At 47.2% G+C, this 21633-nt stretch overlaps 1 protein-coding gene across 1 annotated transcript in view; it reads left to right on the forward strand.

The window, feature by feature from the left end:
* DLEC1 (DLEC1 cilia and flagella associated protein) overlaps positions 1 to 21633 on the forward strand; it is a 69107-nt gene that overhangs the window by 44895 nt on the left and 2579 nt on the right. The window contains exons 19-33 of the mRNA XM_063114593.1: positions 1569 to 1708; positions 10013 to 10166; positions 10814 to 10924; positions 11891 to 12021; positions 12502 to 12681; positions 14427 to 14497; positions 14993 to 15144; positions 16824 to 16942; positions 17475 to 17545; positions 19995 to 20200; positions 20297 to 20413; positions 20490 to 20615; positions 20723 to 20817; positions 21044 to 21128; positions 21310 to 21528. Of these exons, the coding sequence (XP_062970663.1) occupies positions 1569 to 1708; positions 10013 to 10166; positions 10814 to 10924; positions 11891 to 12021; positions 12502 to 12681; positions 14427 to 14497; positions 14993 to 15144; positions 16824 to 16942; positions 17475 to 17545; positions 19995 to 20200; positions 20297 to 20413; positions 20490 to 20615; positions 20723 to 20817; positions 21044 to 21128; positions 21310 to 21528 (1977 nt within the window). The remainder of the gene's footprint in view (positions 1 to 1568; positions 1709 to 10012; positions 10167 to 10813; positions 10925 to 11890; positions 12022 to 12501; positions 12682 to 14426; positions 14498 to 14992; positions 15145 to 16823; positions 16943 to 17474; positions 17546 to 19994; positions 20201 to 20296; positions 20414 to 20489; positions 20616 to 20722; positions 20818 to 21043; positions 21129 to 21309; positions 21529 to 21633) is intronic.

Here is a 21633-nt window from a genome sequence, read left to right on the forward strand (position 1 = left end):
ACAGAATAAAGTGTGACTTCTCTAGCCACCCAGAGACACCCCTTGTTAGTCACCCCTGCCCCATCCCGCCTCTTCCCACATCCTAGCCCCCTGCCCTAGGCACTTCTGGGGAATCCCTGGGATTTCCTTGAGCACAGTTGGAAACTTAGCCAAACTCCTCATTTGATAGCGGAGGGACAGGAAGGGACGGGGCTTCCCAGGGTCACACATCTACAGGGTGTCTATCTGATCCTCGTTCTCTTATTCCCAGTCTGTTTTTCTCCCACTGTGAGGAGTAACTACATTTTATAATAGAAATAATTGTCACTTTTATGATATTTTATGTCATTCAAGGCTGGTGGGAATCCTGTCTCTACAGTTCTCAAAAATAATGTTGGGATTTGGGGTTTGATTCTGTCAGAGCTACTGAAACCCAGCCCCAGGACACAGTCACCTCCCAGGGCCCCAAGGGAGATGCACAGGAGCAAGGCCAAAATAAAGCAAAGTGACTCTTTCCTTACCAGCTGAGCTTGGTTCCTAAACTCCAGTGCCTGGGCACTGGTGAGCTGGGCCAGAGCACATGGAGCCCTCGTTTTCTGAGAGACTGAGGCCTGGGCAGCCTCTGGTGAAGGCCAGCCCACCCTCCCGCCAGTGCCAGGGAGGCAAAACCTCAGACTCAGAGAGCACAGCACTGCCAAGCCTGCCGGCGCAGCGGCCCGGGTGGGGTGGGGAGGGTGGGAGGGGGAGAGGGCTAGCCCCGCCCACAGGGCACCCCAGGCCATTGCAGAAGGGAGAGACCAAAGAGAGGGATAACGTCCCTCCTGGAGTGCCCTTTCTGTGTCCAGCGAAACCCCCACTAGACAGTGTGGCCCATTTGGGTCTCCAGGGCTATTCAGTCAGGCAAATGCCCTTCTCTCAGTCAAGGACAAGAAGGATGGAATGCAGAGAGCCCTCCCCAGATGCAGACACTTTTCTTCCTCAGTTTTTTCCTGCCCCTCTCCCTTTGCCTGTGTGCCTGGTATGGGGGGAGGGGCAGACCTTCTGGGGTGAAGGAGTCTAAGCCTGCAGTGGGGGATATGGTGAGGGGCTGGAGGAAAGACCGGGTAGGTACAAAGGGGACGTCTGCGGCTACATGGCAGCTTATCCCCTCCCCCGTCTGGTGACCTGATGGTTTTCTTCAGCAGAAACTGTCAGGGTCCTGACCCATGCCTGCTGAGAGGGACACTGTCCCCCCATTCCCCCAATGGCTCACAGGCTCTCCTCCTGCTCCCTAGCCGAAGTCTTCACCTTCTCTCCCCACTCCCCTGGGGCACCTCCCTCCCCTGCCTTCTACCTCTCAGATCTGGGCCAGGGCTCGGGGACCTCCAGCTTGTGTATTCCTTTACGTGGAGACTTGATTTCTGCCCTCTTCAGCCTGAGACTTGCACAGCTGTGGTCTCCCACCTGCTTGCCTCCTTATGGGTCCTAGATGGCTCTTTGAAGAGCTGGGGGCAGCTTGGGGGCCACCCCGGTTGGGCATGGCCAGCCTCGAGTTCCTCTGCAGTCCAAGTGTCCTCATCCTCAACCTTCCGGATTGGCTTTCTGACCAGGTATCTCCCTTTGACATTGAGCCTTCCTGCGGCCAGCTTCCCCCTCTGGGGGAGTGCAGAGTGAACGTCACCTTGGAGGCCTTGCACTGCCAGAGTCTGCAGACCGTCCTGGAGCTGGAGGTGGAAAACGGGGCCTGGAGGTAAGCAGGGAGTGGGAAGAACCATTACAACAGACCTTATGCATATTCACGGTATATGAATTTATATTGTGTGTAATTATGTATTTATCTAGAGAAATTTCTGAATTTAAAACTATTGATACATGTTTAATCTATAAAATTTGGAAATTACAGAAAAGAAAATTAAGATGACCCCAAATCCATTACATAGAGATAATTCACTGATAATATTATGGGGTGTATCTTTCTGGGTTGTGTGTGCTGAAGGAATGTAAATTAGTACAACCACTTTTGAAAACATTGTAGTGTTTCTTAGTAAGGTTAAACATGGGTATACTCTGTGGCCCAGCATTTGCCCTTCCAAATATACTACCAGACACACATGTGCAGTGGGGGTCACGTGCTCATGTAGGACTGTGCATAGCTGGACTGTTCATAACAGTGAAACACTAGACACAACCAATGTTCCTCAACAGGAGAATGGACACAAAAAATTCATGGCATGTTTAAATGAGCAAATACCATTGTATTCTGGAAGGAACACACTGGAGGTTTCAAAGATATAATATTCCTTTTCTTTCTTTCTCCCTCCTCTCCTCTCCTCCCTCTTTCTTTCTAGAGGAGAATTGATCACATGTATAAAAATGGAAAGACTAGTATAATAAACCCCATATACTCATCAGTTACCTTCAATAATTATCAACTCACCTCAAATATTATTTTATTCATATACCCCTGTCCACTTCTCCCAACCCTTTCCAAATTATTTTGAAGCAAAATATTCATTTTCTTAAGCTGGCTGGTGGTAATATTTTGTTTCTTAAGCTGGGTGCGGGTGGTACATAGGTCTTCTTTTTATCATTATTCTTTAACTGTATGTATGTCTCATACTGATTTGTGCATATATTTTGGGTTTTATTGTAACAACATTTAAGTGCTCATTTAAAATCTTTATGGATACCCTTGAATTCTCCTCCAAAAAGCCTGTGCCCTTTTATACTTCCACCTTCAGTGTATGAGACTACCCACTACCTCACACTCTCACAATGACAAGTATTATCTGACTTTTAAACTTTGACTATCTGATGGTCAATCGAATATACTTTTCTGTGATTACCAGAATGGGTCTAGGTATGAGTCTTTTTCCCACTGGTACTTCAGGGCACTTTGTGAGACTTAAATATGAAAGCTAAGACTGACTTTCCTTCAGGGAAAACAGCCTCTATTAAGTCTTTGCTTATTTTCTTTCCTTTCCTGTCTCTGTTCTTTCTTCTGAAAGGACCTTGTATTATCAGAGTGTTGACAGTTGCAAGTGATGGAAACACAGTTGTAAACAACTTAGGCAAAAAAGAGAAAGCATCAGCTCATATAATGGCATTGCTGCCTTGCTGAGTCCTTTGTCTGGTCTTCCACTTTCTCTCACTCTCCACCCTCCTTGCCTCTTCCCGACCTCCATCCCAGCCCCAAACCTCAACTCTGCTTCTCTCTCTCTGTTGGTCTTTCTCTCTCCTATTGGCAAGGCCCTCAGCCTCTCTGCCTTGGCGAGGGGCCACTTAGAGCTGCAACTCACTCACTCCCAGCTTAACAACCTCTGTGAAAAGTGAAACTACTTTCTCCAGAGATAGGCCCTGATTGGTTCCTTTGGGTCATGTGCCCACCCCTTCCCCCGGTGGGGGCGACAAGTGGGGAGGAGGATCTGTCTCCTGAAGGAGCAGGTGGGAAAGCAATGGCTACCACAGTCCATCACAGACCTGCCAGATCTATACTGCGTGAAATGAACTATTTTTCTCACATTTTCCCATTTCTCAGTGGTTTTGCTCCTTATTCAGGGGAAGATGCCCTTGGCCCAGCAGTTCACTAATTCTCTCTTTGGCAGTAGGCCCTTTTTTTGGCAACCATGTTTTTGAATTTCAAGTTTTTTACTTTTGGATTGTTCCTTTTATATTGTAATCTGTTATTGTCTCATGGATACAACAGCGTCTCAATTTCCCCCAAGGAAACTAATTTCTGTCTCAGATTTTGGTTTGGTGTGCCTTCCCTTCACTTTTTGGTTCTTATTCTACATCTAGTAATTCTTGACTGTCCATTCCTGTTTTTGAATGGGAGAGGAAGTTGACTTGCATAAGGGGCTGGTGGTGTGAGTTTCCTCTGTGTGAGTGGTTGTAGGTATGGAGAGCACACTCTGCCAAGGAGTGAAGTGTGTGTGACTGCACCACCCTCAGAGTGCACAGCTAGCCCACATCCCACAAGAAGAACAGTAGAGGAAACACATACTGGTCAGCTGTATGAATCAGTCCTTTTTCCTTTATTCATAAATGGAAATGAAAGACTAGGATCTTTTCAGTTGTTTTTTCCTCTGTGACAACTGAGGCCAGTGTTCCTGCAGGCTGTGCCCTGGCCTCCCTCCAGCCCCACACTCATATTCTTCAGTGGGGGTGAATTCTGTGTGTTGCTCCGAGCTCAGGGCTGGCGTGCTGAACTGGCCAAGTGAATCACTTTCCCAGCAGTCCTTTAGTTAGTTCCCTGCCCTTTGATGCCTCTCATTCCACTATTAGGGATAACACTTCACTTCTCCTTTACAGGGCCTTCTCCAGGGGTTTAGCAGCAGGTTGGTTCTGTTTTATCAGTTAATCTGATCATATCCTTTCTTTTTCTTTTTCCTTGTTGGAATAGCATTATATTTAGTTCTTTATCCTTTATTTTAAATTGCTCACAAATAGCATGTGTGCTAGATATCATAGTTTCTGGTCCTGACCCACTCTCCATCCCTCTCCAGCTGCTCTTCTGTTTCTCCACATCCTCAAACATACTTGTTAATATCTCCCTTTTTGATGGTCGTCATCCTAGAATGTGAAGTGATATTTCACTGAGAATTTGATTTGCATTTTCCTGATGGAAAATGATGTTGAACATCATTTTATGCACATATTGGCCATTTGTATATCCTCTTTTGAGAAATATCTATTGGTATTTCTTTTAAAAAAATCTTCACCAATTTTTAAAAATAAGGTCTTTTTTTTTTTTTTTTTTTTTACTATTGAATTGTAAGTGTTCTTTATGTATTCTAGATACAAGTCTCTTATTATGTTACTGGGCCAGGTTCTTGGGTCTCAAAGTCATAGAAATAAACAATGCACCTAGCAGTAAATTAAGCAATGCTTTATTTAAAGAGAAAGAAAGCTTATGCATAAGGGAGATAGCCATAGGCAAGCTAGCACTCCAAGGGGAGCTGTTCAGGGTCATTTTATAGGGCAAGGGGTGCAGGCCAGCATCATCATTTTGTGCCTCTGGAGGTGGTCCATTCTGTTCTTCCTGGTTGCAGCATGAGTATATGCTCAGTTAGGGCTTTGGTCCTTGCACCTGCTCAGTAGGTCCAAGATGGTAGTGTTGCTCATTACTGCCACCCCAGCAAGGTCATTGTAGTGGTCACCTTGAAGCTTTGTGTGCATGCAAGTGTTGGGCTAACTGCCTGGGGGAAGTTTGTGGTTAAAAAAAAGTTACTTATCTTAGTTTGTGAAAATAGCTGGGTGTGCTGGATTCTGCGAAAATAGGGATGAGGGGCTGAGTTGAGGAGCTGAATGCCATCCCTATCCTATTTCAGTTAGATATATGATTTTCAAATATTTTTGCCCATTCTGTGAATTGTCTTTTCACTTTTTTGATGGTATAAGTTAAAACACAAAAGTTTTAAATTTTGATGAAATCTATTCATCTATTTTTCTCCTTTGTTGCTTGTGCTTTCGGTGATATATCTAAGAAAACTAATCTATATTCACAAAGATTTACTCATATTTTCTTCTAAGCGTTTTATAGTTTTAGCTCTTACAGTTAGGCCTCTGATCCATTTTGTGTTAATTTCTGTGTATGGTGTGAAAAGGGGGTCCAACTTCATTCCTTTCCATGGGGATGACCCGTTGTCTCAGCACCATTTCTTAAAAAGACTATTCTTTACCCATGAATTGTCTTGGCACCCTTGTCAAAAATCAACTGAGTATAAATGTGAGGGTTTATTAATGAACTCCCAATTCTGTTTCATTGGTTTATATGTCTGTTCTCTTGCTAGTACCACATGGTTGATTACTGTGGCTTTCTAGTAAGTTTTGAAATCAGGAAGTATGAATTCTCCAAATTTGTTTCTCTTTTTTTTCAGGATATTTTTTGGCTATTCTAGGTCCTTTGAATTTCCATATGACTTTTAGAATCAGTTTGTCATTTTCTGCAAAGAGCCAGTTGAAATTTTGATAAGGGAATATGTTGAATCTGTAGATCAATTTGGGATGGATGTACTGTCCTCTTAATAATGTTAAGTCTGGGCTGAGCCCGTGGCGCACTCGGTAGCGTGCTGCGCTAGCAGCGCGGTGACGCTCCCGCCGCCGCGGGTTCGGATCCTATATAAGCATGACCGGTGCACTCCCTGGCTGAGCGCCGGTCACGAGAAAAAAAAAATGTTAAGTCTTCTCATCCACAAAAATTAAAGATCTTTCTATTTATTTAGGCCCCTTTTCATTTCTTTCAATGAAAGTTTTGTTGTTTTCAGTGTACGTCTTCTACTTTTTTTGTTAAATTATTATAAGTATTTTATTCTTTTTAGTGTGTTTGGAAATGGAACTATTTTCTTGATTTCATGTTCCAATTGTTCATCGCTAGTGTATAGAAATATTTTTGTATATTTTGAATATTGATCATGTATTCTGCAACTTTACTGAACTTATTTATTATGTCATCTGCATATAGAGATCATTTTACTTCTTCCTTTCCAACTGAGATGACTTTTATTTCTTTTTCTTGCCTAATGGACCTAATACTCTAGTACAAGGTTGACTAAAAGTGGCAAGAGTAGACATCCTGTATTGTTCCCCATCTTAAAAGAAAAACATTTATTCTTTCACCATTAAATATGATGTTAGCTGTAGGATTTTTGTACATGTCCTCTATCAGTTTGAGAAAGTTCCTGAATTTTTTATTATAAGTCTCTTCCTAGTTACCTGATTGTCTTTCTCATGAAAGGATGTTAGATTTTGTTGAATGCCTTTTCTGCATCTATTGAAGTGATCATGTCATTTTTGTCATTTTTTTCTATTAACATGGTGTTTTACATTGATTTTTGGATGTTAAACCAACCTTTCATTCCTGTAACAATTCCCATTTGGTCACAGTGTATAAATGTTTTTATATGTTGTTGGATTTGGGTTGTTGGTATTTTGTTGAGGATTTTTGTATCTGTATTTATAAGGAATATTGATCTGTAGTTTTCTTGTGATGTCTTTGGTTTTGGCAGCACGGTAATGCTGGCCTCATAGAATGAGTTTGGAAGTATTTGCTCCTCTTCAATTTTGTTGAAGAGTTTGTGAAGGATTGGTGTGAATTCTTCTTTAAATGGTTGTTAGAATTCACCAGCGAAGTCATCTGGCAATGGGCTTTTCTTTGTGGGAACTTTTAAAATTACTAACTAAATTTATTATTTTAGGTCATTCAGATTTTCTGTTTCTTCTTTAGTCAGTTTTGGTAGTTTGTGTCATTCTAGGAATCTGTCCATTTTATATAAGTTATGTAATTTGTTGTCACTCGGTTGTTAGTAGTATTCTCTTATCATTCTTTTTATTTCTGTATGGTCAGTAGTGATGTCCTCTTTTATTTCTGATTTGTAATTTGAGTCTTCTCTCTTTTTTCTTGGCCAGTCTAGCTAAAAGTTTGTCAATGTTGTTGATGTTTTCAAAGAACCAACTTTTGGTTTTGTTGATTTTTTGTATTGTTTTTCTATTTTTTAAATTTTACTTATTTCTGCTCTTTATTATTTCTGTCCTACTTTCTTTGGGCTTAGTTTGCTCTTTTTGTAGTTTCTTAAGATGGAAGCTTAGGTTTTTGATTTGCAATCTTTCTTGTTTTTAAAAAAATTGGTACTTACAAATACAAATTTCCCTCTAAGCACCACTATAGCTGCATCCTATAAGCTTTGATATGTTGTGTTTTCATTTTCCTTTTTTTTCTTCTGTGTTTTTATTTTCATTGATATAAAAGTATTTTCTGGTTTTTCTTGTGTTTTCTTACTTAACCCATTGTTTATTTACTAGTGTGATGTTTAATTTACACATAATTTTGTTTCCCAAAATTCTTTCTGTTGTTTATTTCTAATTTGATTCTGTTGTTATTGGAGAACATGCTTTGTATAATTACAGTCCTTTTAAACTTACTGAAGCTTGCATTAATGGACTGTCTTGTGGTTTATTTTGGAGAATGTTCCACGTACACTTAATAGAAATATGTATTCTGTTGTTGTTGGTTAGAGTGTTGTATATGTGTCTGTTAGGTCTGGTTGGTTTATAATGTTGTTTAAGTCTTCTATGTTAATGTTCATCTTCTACTTAGTTGTTCTGTCCATTATTAAATGTGGGGTATTGAAGTCTCCACCATTATTGCTGATTTGTCAGTTTCTCCTTTCAATTCTGTCTGTTTTTACTTCATGCATTTTGGGGTTCTGTTGTTAGATTCATGTGTGTTTATAATTTTTATGTCTTTCTGATTAATTGACCTTTTATAATTATAAAATATCCTTCTTTTGTCTCATTACAATTTTTGTCTTAACATCTATTTCATCTTACATTAATATAGCTACTATAGCTCTCTCTTGGGTACTGTTTGCATGGTATATATTTTTCTATCTTTTTTCTTTCAGCCTATTTGTGTCTTTAAATCTAAAATATTTCCTATAGACAGCATGTAGTGGAATCATTTTTTAAAAATCCATTTTGCCAATCTCTACCTTTTGATTTGATTGTTAATCCATTTATATTTAATGCAATTGCTGATAAAGTAGGATTTACATTTCCCATTTTGCTATTTGTTTTCTATGTCTTTTGTCTTTTTGTTCCTGTATTCCTCAATTATTGCCTTCTTATATGTTACATAGATATTTTATAATATCTATTTTAATATTTTAATTCCCATGTTTATTTTACTTTTTAAAAAGTTATTTTCTTAGTGGTTGCCCAGGACATTACAGTTATTATCTTAATTTTAAAACAGTCTAGTTAGGATTAATATCAACTTAATTTCAATAGTATGCAATGTTGTTTTCATATAGTTTTGTTCCTTTCTCTCTCTTTGTGCTAGTATTGTCATACAAATTACATCTTTATACATTATAGGCCCATCAACACAATTTTACAGTTATTGGTTTATTCAGTTATCTTTTAAATCAGGTAGGAGAGAGTTACAAGCAAAAATACATTTATTCTGTCTTTTATATTTACCTATGTGTTTACCTTGATACAATTGTATCAGTTAGGGTTCTACTAAAGAAATATAGTGAGAATATATTTATTAAGAAATTCATTGCAAGGCATTGGTTTACACAATTGTAGGGGCTGGCTAGGCAAGCCTGAAATCTGTGGGGTAGGTCTCCAGGTAGGGCAGGCTGGAACCCCGGGCCATGAGCTGAAGCTGCTATGCACACATGAATTTATTTTTCTGGGTAACCTCATTTCTGCTTTTAAGGCCTTCCAACTGATTGAATCAGACCCATCCAAATGTCGGATGATCTCCTTTACTTAAACTCAACATATTATGAATATTAATCATACCTACTAAATACCTTCAGCCACCCAGACATGTAAAGAGCTTGCACATCAAGCTCCTGCCCTCACAACAAGAAAAAGCTGAACAATCTAAAAAACAAACAACGGCTTTTGTTAGATTCCTCATAAAACTGAAGTGATGGGACGAAGAGCAACCCCAAAAACTGCAGAGACAAGTAAATACAGAGAATACAGATCAATTTACCTGAAGTGGAAATTACTGGAGACACTAACAGTAGGAGCAATTAAATGGTAGCTTCAGCAAATTCCTGGAGACTGAACGTAGGCTAGCCTGAGAGTTAAAAACTCTTGGGGATTCACTAGGTTCTCATGGTGGAGACTGGAAAAAATTCTCTCTTGTTCAGCCAGAGGTGGGGTTGGAGAGGAAGGGAAGTGACTATTCTGAAATGTACCCGGAGGAAAAGTAACCACTTTGAAATACGCTCAGAGTGTTTGCCACAGCAATTTTTCTTATAACTAAGTATTTCAGTTTTCTTGAGCAATTATAAATGGTGTTATAGTTTTTATTTCTATTTCCACATGATCATTGTTAGTGCATACAAATGTGATTGATTTTTGTGTGTTGATCTTGTACCCTGTAACTTTGCTGAAGTCACTCATTAGTTCTAGGAGTTATTTTAAATATAGATTTCTTGGGATTTTCTACATAGACCATCATGTCATCTGTGAATAGGGACAGTATTATTTCTTCTCTTCTGAGCAGTATGTGTTTTATTTCCTTGCGTTCCAGCTACCTTCCTGTGTATGCTGAGGTCCAGAAGCCCCACGTGTACCTGCAGAGCAGCCAGGTGGAGGTCAGCAACCTCTACCTCAGTGTGCCTGCAAAGGCAACCATCACACTCATCAATGGCACTCTCCTGCCCACCCAGTTCCACTGGGGCAAGGTGAGCCCATGCCGTCAGGCAGCAGGTCTGTAGCCCTCAGCAACAGAGGCACGTGTGGAGGGGTATGTTGCACCTGCAAGTCCCTCCCCCAGAAAAGGAGCTCAGTTTCCCTCCCAAAGACTGTCCTTCACTCCACAGTGCCCAAAAAAGCTCCTTGAAGGGGCAGTACATCTGCTCCAGCTTTTTGTCGCCTTACCTTTAGGGAATTCCAGTTCTCTGCCTGAAAAGGAGTTTCTGGTGAACACAGCCAGAGCCTCCCAGCCAGCGTAGCCCATGACAGGAGCCCAGCTGTGGCACTGCCCCTGTGGCTGACTGTGGAGCTTGCTCTGAGTGCCACAGGAGTGGAGGCCACATCCGTGTGAGTCAGAGGCAGCTGCCCTCTGCTCCCCATCGCTCTGAGTCTCCCAGAGCAGCCTGTTTAGTCCAGACAAGCCCCTAAAAGGAAGTGAAGTCCATCTGGGATTGGGAAGAGAGGAGAGGGGACCTGTGGTTTATCCCCAGAAGTGAGCACCAGCCTTGTCGGTCCCATTATGGGCCCCAGTCTGCCAGCCTCCAGCAGAGAATGTGCCAGTGCTGAGTACTGTGTGGACCCTGGTCCATTCTGGGAGCCCAGCAACCGATAACAGGCCCATCCGTGTCTCTGCCAGCTTCTGGGGCATCAGGCACACTTCTGCACAGTGACAGTCTCCCCCAGGCGTGGCCTGCTGGGCCCCAGCGAGGAGCGCCAGCTGAACTTGGAGTTGATTGCTCACAGCCAGGTGAGTAAGTCATGTGGGGGCCTGAGTGACTGCGAAGGCACCCGCCAACTGTTTGCACCTGTACCACCAGGGAGTTTCTACCTCAGGACCACTCCGGGTCCTCGTGGGTGGTGAAGAGATTTCTTGCATTTGAGTCAGGAGTCCTCATTCCTGCTGGGCCTGCCCTCTAGGGACACAAGGTTGGGGAGCCTAGAGCAGGTCTGGATGTGCCATGAGACCCACTGGCCATGCCCAGCCTTTGGCACCAGCTTTAGCTCTCCTCAGGCCATACTCTGTGGCCACCGGTGGGCCCAACTTCCCACTGGCCCAGAGATCAGAGCAGAACTGCTGCTCACAGCAGGCTCTGTGCTGGATGCTACTGGGGGAGGCCAACTGGTGGCTAGGTTTCTCCCAGGAGAGGCCCAAAGGAAGTCCATCAGGATGGAATGTGCTCAGAACTTAGCCACAAAGTGGCTATCTCTTTGTGGTTCTTGTGAGAAGAGAAACTTCTTCCTTGCAGAGACTTGAAGACTCAGGTCCCAGTTCTTTGCTGGCAAACAGGGGGACAGTGGACTTTCTTATACAGCTAGGATGATAGACAGATGGGCCCAGGCCTGCTATGGAGCAGACCTTACTCAGGAAGGGTTTTATTTCTATAGTAGCAGCTTCATCAGAGTAAATGTGCAGCTTCTCCAGAGGTCCACTTTGAGAGGTCTCCCTTCACATGGGCATGCCCAGATATTTGGGGCAGACTAAGACAGCCATGAACCCTGAGGAAGGGCCAGGCCTTCTGGGGGCAGATTGTGGGCTGACAGGCCAGGCTCACTGGAGGAACCGGACAACCCTTCCACAGAGATGAGCCTGGACAGAGGTCACGGCCTTCATGTTGAGCCATCCAAAGCAACCACCTGGGCTGTGGAAGACAATCTGGGTCCATCTTCTGAGGCCTCAGCCTTTGGTCTGACCCCTGGATGGGCTTTCTTGTAGGAAGAGCTGACCAGCCTGGCCCTCCCTTGTCACGTGTCAGGCATAGAGAAGCCGCTGGTCCTAGGAATTTCTGGGAAGCCCCAGGGACTGCAAGTGGCTATCGCCATCTCTGTGGAAGGCTCTGATAGCAGGTAAGCCCAGAGCGGGGATGGGGGCCTGGTGGCTGAGGCCACCACACAAAGGACCAGCATTGCATTATGGTACCAGTCTACGCTTACCCGATTGCTGCAACTGGGAAAAGACCACTTCCATGGGAACAGATCCCTTTAGCCCATCCCTACCTTCTGTGTGGTCTTTCCACCTACACTCGGAGGCCTGGTGTCCAGACAGGTAGGAGATGGCAGGGGACCTTGGGTTTTCCCACACAAGGCCCAATAACTGGGAGACATGCCGGTCAGTCCCCAGCAGGGACAGTTTGTATAGTTAGAGTCCTCTCTCGGTGTCAAGGGTGGGCAGGAAAGTTTGGTCTGTGGGTTGGTAGCTCAATGAGGAGGCACTCCGAGGACGCAGCCTGGTTCCTGGGCAGCTCCCACACCCCCACGCATGGAGATTGTCTGAGCAGGGCCAAGGGTGGTGTGTAACCTAATGCCCACGCTCAGTGTTTTCAACAGAAAGCGGTCACCAGGCCATGGGAAGGAGCTCTGCCTGGACTTTGGCTCAACAGTGCCCCTGAGGACCTGTGTGAATCGCCAGCTCATCCTGACCAATTGCTCCCCAATACAGACCACTTTCACCCTCAAGTTTGAGTACTTTGGGAGCCCCCAAAACAGCCTGAGCAAAAAGACCAGCCTGTAAGTCTCATTTCTTCCAGAAGCAGTTCCCAGGGCAGATGTGGCCAGGAGGGGTTTACCCCTTGGGCTTCTGTGTGGCTTATGAGGCCAGAGGCTGGTGGGTGTGAGAGGTGGGAGTGTGTGTTCTCACAGGTAGACATGGGGAAATGCAGAGAGAAAATGGCTCTTGCTGTCCAACTCAGACCCCGAGAGGGCCCATGGAAGAGGCTGGGATTGCAGCACTTTATTCTGAGCCTGGCCTGCTGAAGTGGAGGGCAGGATGGGCCTGTAATAAGGGAGAAGTTCCCTTAGACAGAGGGAACTGTGCAGGCAAAGGTGTGAGAGTGAGAATTCAGGAACAGGGAGTATTTGGGGAGCATTGAATAGTGTGCCTGGGCTGACATGTGGAGAGGTGAGGTGGGGAAGGGATGCCCAGTAGATAAGACAGATCAGCAAAGCTACTATGGTCAAGAGCAGAGTCAAGACCTAGAGCACCACTTACTCATATCTACACACACACACACATGCACCTGCATACACATATTCACATACACACATGCACACGCGCACACACAGGGACACACATGCACACACACATGTATACATGCACACGCACACTGTATATGTACACGCGCACACACATACATATGCATGCACACACCTACATACACATGCACACACATGTGCATACATACATGTGCACACACACAGAGATACACATAACACACGCGCACATGAACACACATGCACACATGTGTGTGCACTCACATGCATGCATGCACACACCTACATACACACATGTACACATGCACACATAGATACACATAATGCACACACATACACCTATGCACACATGCATACACACATACACATGCGTGTGTACCCACATGCACACATATATACATCTGCACAAATGCACACATACATACACATGAATGCACACACACACCTACATGCACATACACATACATACATGTGTGCACATGCGTACATGCACATACAGACACACACACATGCTTAGGCACACATACACACGTAGAGTGGTGTGCCAGAACCAGCTAGTACTGGCTCAGGAGCACCCATTGTTAAATATTCAGGCATTTTGCAAGGCTGTAACTTGAAATTGGTCATGGAGAAAGTATTTACACCACAGAAACTGGCAAACACTATAATTAGGACTTTTTTTTCCTGGAGAGGCAGTTTACTAGCATACCACTGTGTGGTGTAACACCTCACTGCCTAATCTCCTGAGGCAGGGGAGCCCAACTTAAAAACCACTGCCATGGATGGTCGGGGAGCTATGAATAGTGTCTAAGCCATTAATTTTCCATTCTGAAATTCACTGAGTGTGCACTGATGCTGGGCAGATGTCAGCAGGAAAGATTGGAAACGGGTCTGTTGCAGAAGTTTGGGCAAGAGATGGGGCATCTGGGCTGGGTTTGCATCCAGGAGTAACCAGGGCACAGAGCCTGGGGGCAGAGGGTCCCTGCCCCAGATCCCTCGTGGGTTTTTTGGGAGGCAATCCCTGTCATCAGTGGGTGGCCTGCAGCTGGGGATGCCTCGGGTGGTAGAAGCACAGTGGGAGCAAAGACGAGAGAAGGGGCTGAAGAAGATACCTGACCAGCTATCTGCTAGGAAGAGCAGGCAGGGCCACCTTCCTCTGCTGGGCTCCTGGTAGGATGTTGGTGGCCACGGGACGTGGCTGAGGTCTTGGGAAAGGCTTGGTTGCCTTGATTAATGCTGTTTCTGTGTCTTCATTCGTAAAGTCCCGACTTGCCTCCTGCTCTGCTAAGGACGGCACGGATCAGAGAGCACTTGGCCAAACGAGAGCAGCTGGGTAAGAGCCACCAGGGTCAGGCTGCCAGCCCCAGGCCATGGCCTAACCTGGGTTTTGCATGAATTTCTGAGGATGTGGGCCAGCAGCTGCCATGGAGGGAGACCAGGACCACAGAGCCCCTCTCTGTGTATTTCCCAGTGGGGTCCCCAAGACAGCCATGGCTCTTCACCTGACAGCACCCCTCTCTTGGATGAGGCCATTTCCCTGCTAGGGCATAAGGCTCTAGCGCAGGGCCTGGATTTGATTAGGGATGGGTGGTGGCTCATAAGGGAGGACTCCCACTGGGGCCTGGTCCCTCAGGAGATAAGAGTTGGCCCAAGTAGGGCCTTGAGCACCGGCCCTGGATCCTGGGCTCTCAGGAAGAGAGCATGTTAAGCCTGACCAAGGACGGACTGTGGGGTGGCTTGTTTGGGGAAGTGCTTTGCTAACACCTGAGGGTTCAGATCTCACTCCCAACCCCAGGGCCTTTAATCCCCACTCCTGATTCTCCCTCAGATTTTGTAGAAAGTATGTTGTCTCACGGGAAAGGAGCTGCTTTCTTCCCCCACATTTCCCAGGGCATGCTGGGGGCCTACCAGCAGCTGAGTATTGACATCACAGGCTGCGCAAACATGTGGGGAGAGTACTGGGACAGCCTCATCTGCACGGTAAGGGCCCAAAGGAGGGCTTCTCCCTCCTCCAACACCTGGCCCTCAGCCTCTCTAAGCTCACCAAGTTGAAAGGCAATGCCCACCAATCTCGAGATGGGCGTTCGCATCTACTGCAACCTCTGGGATTGAGGCTGAGACCGTTCAGACAAGAAGGGTGCTCATGAGCAGCAGACTTCCCACACCTTTTCTCATGAGGTGTGGGGCAGAGGAACCAGTAGTTGCCAGCCTGGGCCAGAACCCAAGCCTGGAGGAGGGAGGAAGGAGTGGAGGGACAGTAACGGCCTCTGGGAGCCACGCCCTCGCCTAGCCCTCTGTGCATCCATTCATTCACCCAGTGGTCCATTTATTTACTCCTTCATCCAGCATAAATTGAGTGCCACTGTGTGTGGATTCCTCTGTTGCCCTCTGTACTGTGGAGGATACAGGGGTGAATAAGATAACAGATGGTGCTGGCGTACTGAGCTCCTAGTTAGTACGGAGGGATGAAACGTGCACACTTTGTCTTATACTGTTCGGTTGTTATACGGAAGATTTTCATGAACTATTTAGTAAATTGAATATGTTAACTATAATACGTATTTGCTTTAAATGTTTGTGTTATGTATGGCAGAGGTTGATCACATCAGTATACAAACAGTTCTTAAATAACAGGAAGGGGGAAAAAACATCCCAAGTGGGCAAAGGGTTTGAATAGGCAACTCAAAGAAAGACAAATACAGATGGCCAATAAACATATGAAAATATGTCACCATCCCTAGTAATTAAAGAAATGCAAAGTAAAATAACCACGAAATACTGTTTTTTTCAGAATAGCAAGGTTTGAAAGTTGTTGGTGGAGGTGCACGGCAGGTGCGGGGGCGGGAAATGCGTACTGCCCTTTAGATGTACTTTGGGAACATGCTGGGTACACATTTAAAGTTTCCCAAGGAAAGAAGCAGATAAGTGACTTCGTAACAGGTTTCCTTTTCTTCTCAGCGTTTGTTTATAATTGAGAAAAAATAAAAAGGAAACAACCTAAGGATCCATGTCCAACAGTAGAATACTGGCTAAAAACTCCTGGCTACATCCCTACAGTGGAATTCTGTACAGCCTGTTATGTGATGCTGTAAACTTCTTGTTAGTAAAATTTTATATTGTTAAGAGAAAAGAGAAAATTATTAAAGAAAAGTATACCCAGTATGGTCCCCATTTATATCTGTGTTTTATGTACACAAAAGGAATGTAGATGGTTATACACTAAAATGTTAACAGTGAGTCATGCTGCAGGGGTAGGATTATAGGTGATTCTCATACTCTCAAATTTTTTTAAAAATAAGCATTTATTACTTTTTATTAGCAGAGAAAAATAATAAAGTATTTTCCACTTAAAAGATACAGAAGTTTGATCAAAGGGGTCGTGAGAGGCCAAAGCTCTCCAGGCTGAGATGTGTGTGCAGGCCACAGGGCTGGGTGGGAGAGCAGAGCTGGCAGGATAGGAAAGGGACCTGAGGCTGAGAGGTGAGGCAGCCCTGGCCTGGAAGTGTCTGGATGGGCACCAGATGGTGGGGAGCAAGGCTGGGCTCAGCTGGGACCACCCTGTGGGGACCCTGGCTGGCTGGACAAGTGGTGACTTCTCCCAGAGGGAATGCAGTGACACTGGATGGCAGGATTGACCAAGGGCTGGTGTGTGTTTGCAGGTGGGAGACCTGCCACCATCAGTCATCCCAGTGCACATGGCTATAGTGGGCTGCCCCATTAGCTCCCTGAGGACCACCTACTACACCGTGGACCAGTGCCAGAAGGAGCCTGTCATCAGGTGCCCCACCCATAGCCTTATTCTCTGCTCCCTGATGGCCCCCTGAAACCCACTGGCTTCCAGCCTGGGATGTCCATGCTGGCTTATTGCTCTCCAGCTGGCCCAGGGCCACTTGGTGCCATCTACAAGAAGTCCCCACGACAGGGCTGCCCCGGAGGAGAGAGACTTCAGGGGATGGGGCCACCATCTGCTCATCTTTGAGGGCTTCTGGGGGGTAGAAGTAGCAAGTAGTCAGTGTTGCCTGAGGTCAGTGCCAGACTCAGGGCTTTCACATAGTTGACCTGGAATCACTGTGGTCGGCTAAGGGTGGGTGGGGATGGATTGCTGCCTGCTGCCCCGGATCACAGTCCACCCGGTGCTGTGCACGGAAGGCCCTCAGCCCCAGGTCTCAGTGAGTCTGGGGCGAGGACAGACCTCCATGGTAATGCCTCCCTGCCCAAGCCTCCCTCTCCAGCGCTCCTCTGTGAAATAACCCTGCCTGCGAGATGTGCATTGGCTGTGGCTGTGCTGAGTTGGGTCTCCCCACCTCCAGGTTCGGCACCCAGGTCTCTGGAGGAGACACAATTACCCGAAAGCTTCGCCTGAATAACTCCAGCCCCTGTGGTGAGATGCTCATGAAATAAATCATGGAGGAAACCAGTACAGGGTTGTCAGAGAGAGAGAGAACACTTCCATCCTTGAGGACAGGTCTTGCCCTTGCTCAAACTGGGTCTCCCAGTGTCGATGGGGCCATAGATGCCCTGCTCTCATCAGGGTCACCATACAGAGGGACAGACACTTCCAGGGTACCCCTTTCTCATTCCTTCAGCCAGCGGCACCTGAACTACATGTCAGGGGTTGTGTAAGGGGCTGGGAATACAGAGAACAGGACAGGGGAATCTCTGCCAAGGGGCTTCTGTCCTGATGTGTGGGACAGACATGACCATGGGCTACAAGGTACTGGGGGATGGTATTGAGGAGGTTCAGGCTTCCCAGTGGAAGGGCATGTGGGCTGAGTCCAGGAGGAAGGGTGAGCCTGGGGGAGTGGCTGGGGATGAAAAGTTTTCTGGGCCATGGGATGAGCTAGGGACAGCTCAGAGACATGAGGCAGAAAGGCACAGTCCCCTGGAGAGTATTTAAGGCATCTTGAAGCTGGGCCCACCCCAGGCCAACTGAATCAGTGTCTCCAGGGGCAGGGCCTGGGCACTGCTGTTTTTAAAGTTCCTCAGGTGACTCTAATGAACGCATGGTCAGGGACAGGCCCGCCATTCTACCACCTTGCTTCTTGTTGGCTCCTGAATCTGTGCAATTTTGAAAGAGTGTGTTGAAGTCTACCACTCTAATCATATTTTTATCAAGTTCTCCTTGCATTTCCAGTAGTTTCACTTTATGTTTTTAGCTGCTCTGTTGTTATGTGTATTTGAATATTGGATCCTCTTCACAAGTTAACTCTTCTGTCACCCTATACTATCCCTCATTGGCCCCTTTAGTGCTTTTGACCTTAAAGTCCACCTTGCCTTATATTAACATTGCTACCCTGGTATTTTCTTATTGTCATTAATCTGGCGCCTCCTCGCCCACCCCACTATTTTCACCCTTTATGACTTTGATGTGTGTTTTTTGGTAAACAACGGAGAGCTGAGTTTAAAAAAAAACTCAATCTGACATTATCTTTTAATCCATATATTTCTTCCATCTTGTTCTATGATTTGTTTTACTTTGTTATTCATTTTCTACTTTAATCTTTTTGCAACTGTATCATTTTCCCTTTGTTTAATTTTGAATTTCTCTTTGACTTTCCTTTCCTTTAGTGGTTACCTTCCCTTCCTTGGGGCTCATTTCTCTATCTTTACTTGAAAGTGAGATTGTCCACTGAACTTCAGGATTTGCTGGTCATTGGTGACCTTGGTGAGAGTGATTCAGTGGGCGTAAGAGGCAGGTGCCGGTAATAAATATAAGAAACACTAGATCAGGAACCTTGGGTGTTGTCTTCACCAGGTGTTTCTGAGGCCGCGCCCAGTGCCTGGCATTACAAGTATTCAATAAATCATATGTTAACTGAGGAGTGGGTAGGAGATGAGGAGGAGAAGAGGATTATAGACATTTTGTCCTAGGAGCTTGCCATGAAGGGGAGAGTGAAGGTGGCAACTGGAGGAGCTTGTCTGGCAGAGGGCAGCTTGCTCGTGACAGGAAGACCTGGGCTTGCCTCAGTGCTACTGGCGAGCACCTAGGAGAGATGCAAGTTGCTGATACTAGAGAGGGGATTCTGGTCCTGGGTGGCCCCTGATGGGGGCGGGAGCAGGACTGAAGGCGGGAGGGGAGGGGAAGTTGGGATAGATACAGACAGATGCATAGGTGTAGGACAGGACTTCAGGGCCTTCCTGATTTGGGGGCTTCTGGGAGATGAGGTGGGGCCATCAGCTGGGCATGGGGAGGCAGACGGCAGTGTCAGAGGAGAGCGAGGACAGCCTGACATTATTGTGGTGCAGCCTGGGAGGGACAGCAGTATGGGGACCTGGTTTAGTTTGGTGTTTGGTGACAGATTTATGGGGGAGGCAATCTGTTCCACTGGTGGCCTTCCTCCAGTGGTGTACAGAGGGACCGCAGTGCAGTTCTTCCAGGATGGGACTTTGCCAGGTGGGTGGAAGGATGGGGGTAGACGAGGGACGTGAGGGTGCTGGTAAGACAGGGAGAAGTAAGTGGCGGTCCCCCAAGGCTCGCTTGGCTGGGGAAGGAAGTGGAAGCACATGGGGGCTGATGGGTGCAGGGTTAGAGGCCCAGCCTGTGGGCAAGCAGCCAGAAGGAGAGGAAGCTGGGGAGAGTGGACTGCTTGGATTTGTGCATCTGAACATGAAGAGCTGGCCTTGTGATCATGAGGGCTTCAGGTGACAGAGCCAGGTGGCATAAGCCTGTAAAGACTATGTTTTAAAATGAGAATTGCCTGGAAGTGGCATTAGAGAGGCAGCAAGGCCCACCTCCACCCTGAGTGTGGGAGAATGGTAGCTTCTGTCTGAGGGGTGCGGGGAGCCTGCTCCTCCCTTACTCCTCGCCCTCTCCCCCATGTCTGCCCCAGACATCCGCCTGGACTGGGAGACCTATGTTCCGGAAGACAGGGAAGACCGTTTGCTAGAGCTGCTGGTGTCCTACGGGCCACCCTTCCCGCTGCGGGACCAAGCTGGGAACGAACTCATGTGCCCTGAGACCTCTGAGAGCAGCTTCTTCCTCTGGTCCCCAGGCCCCTCCAATGCATCAGAATCCAGCCATGGAGATGCCCCATCAGTGAGCAGGGGTGGAGGAGCAGGGCAGGCTGGCCACTCAGGGCTGCTGAGGTGTGGCCAGTGGGCCAGCTGAGCCTGTGTGACTCCTTGGTGATAGGTTGAGGGTAGCCCCAGTGCCAGCAACAGGGCCCCAGAGAAGATCATCTCAGTCATCCTGCAGGGGCACGAGGGGGTGCCCTCCGACGGCCTGTACTCTGTCAGCCCCAAGCAGGTGGTGAGTTGGGGTGGGGGCTGGGAGCTTGCCAGCCAGTGGGCATGGGGCAGTGCTGAGGCTGCTGTATTCATGCCAGGTGGTCCCTGCTGGGGGCAGTAGCACCATCTACATCTCCTTCACACCCACGGTGCTCAGCCCCAATATCCTGCACAAGGTGGAGTGTACTGGCTATGCCCTGGGTTTCATGAGCTTGGACAACAAGGTGAGCCCTCCTTGCCTGGGGTGGGGCTGCAGCCACTGCCTCTCTCCTGGGTAGCATGCTGCCTGCTCAGCCCAGGGACTACCAGTGACCAGGCTTGGGCTCGGTAGGTGGAAAGGGAGATTCCAGGGAAGAGGCGTCGCCTGCAGGACTTTGCCGTGGGACCCCTGAGACTGGACCTGCATGGCTATGTGAGGCCCGCACAGTGAGTCGGCTGAGCTGCCCCTTCTCCCTTCATCCCTTGTAGCAGCACCCTCACTGGTCACGGTGGACTGGACAAGGTTCTCAGAGCAAAAGGATGGAAACGGGAGGGAAGAGCAGCCAGCAGATGAGCCTGGGGAAAGGCCGGCCAGAGGCCAGAGAAGTAGAGTAGGGGGCAGCCCGGAGGCTCCAGGTGCCTGGCCTGCCCAGCAGCACCTGTTATTCGGCAGGCTGAGTGTGGCGTTGGACTATGGTGGCGGCGTGGAGTTCCGGTGCCAGGCCAGCAGCCTCATCCCCGATCAGCCCTCCTCAGGGGTGAGTGCTGCCACTCTCTGGCCCTGCCAGTTTACCTGGACCTCACATGTCCCTATGGACCTTCCGGGGCACAGGCTTTACAGTCTGAGTCCCCTCCCCCAGTCCCACCCTTCCCTTGGGACCATGGGCTTGAGGAGCACGGAAGGATTCATCCAGCCTCCCCGCCTCTGTGGCTACGCAGGTGCTGAGCGAGCTGGTGATCACCCACCACCTGAAGCTGAACAACACCACGGAAATCCCACACTACTTCCGGCTCCTGGTCTCCAGGCCATTCTCTGTTTCTCAAGATGGGACTAGCCAGGACCACAGGGCTCCTGGCCCTGGCCGGGTGCAGGAGCATGAGGAGGAGACAGCCTCAGTGAGCAAGCAGCTGGTGCTCCGGCCACAGGAGAACATACTGGTCAGTGGAGGGGTCCATGGCCCTCACCTTGGTGGCATGCATTCACACGTCTGTGCAGACAACATGCCTGCACACCATCCTTGATTTCCAAGCCTGGCAATACAT

Source organism: Cynocephalus volans, chromosome 11, assembly GCF_027409185.1.
Source record: "Cynocephalus volans isolate mCynVol1 chromosome 11, mCynVol1.pri, whole genome shotgun sequence".
Classification (NCBI taxonomy): Eukaryota; Metazoa; Chordata; class Mammalia; order Dermoptera; family Cynocephalidae; genus Cynocephalus; species Cynocephalus volans.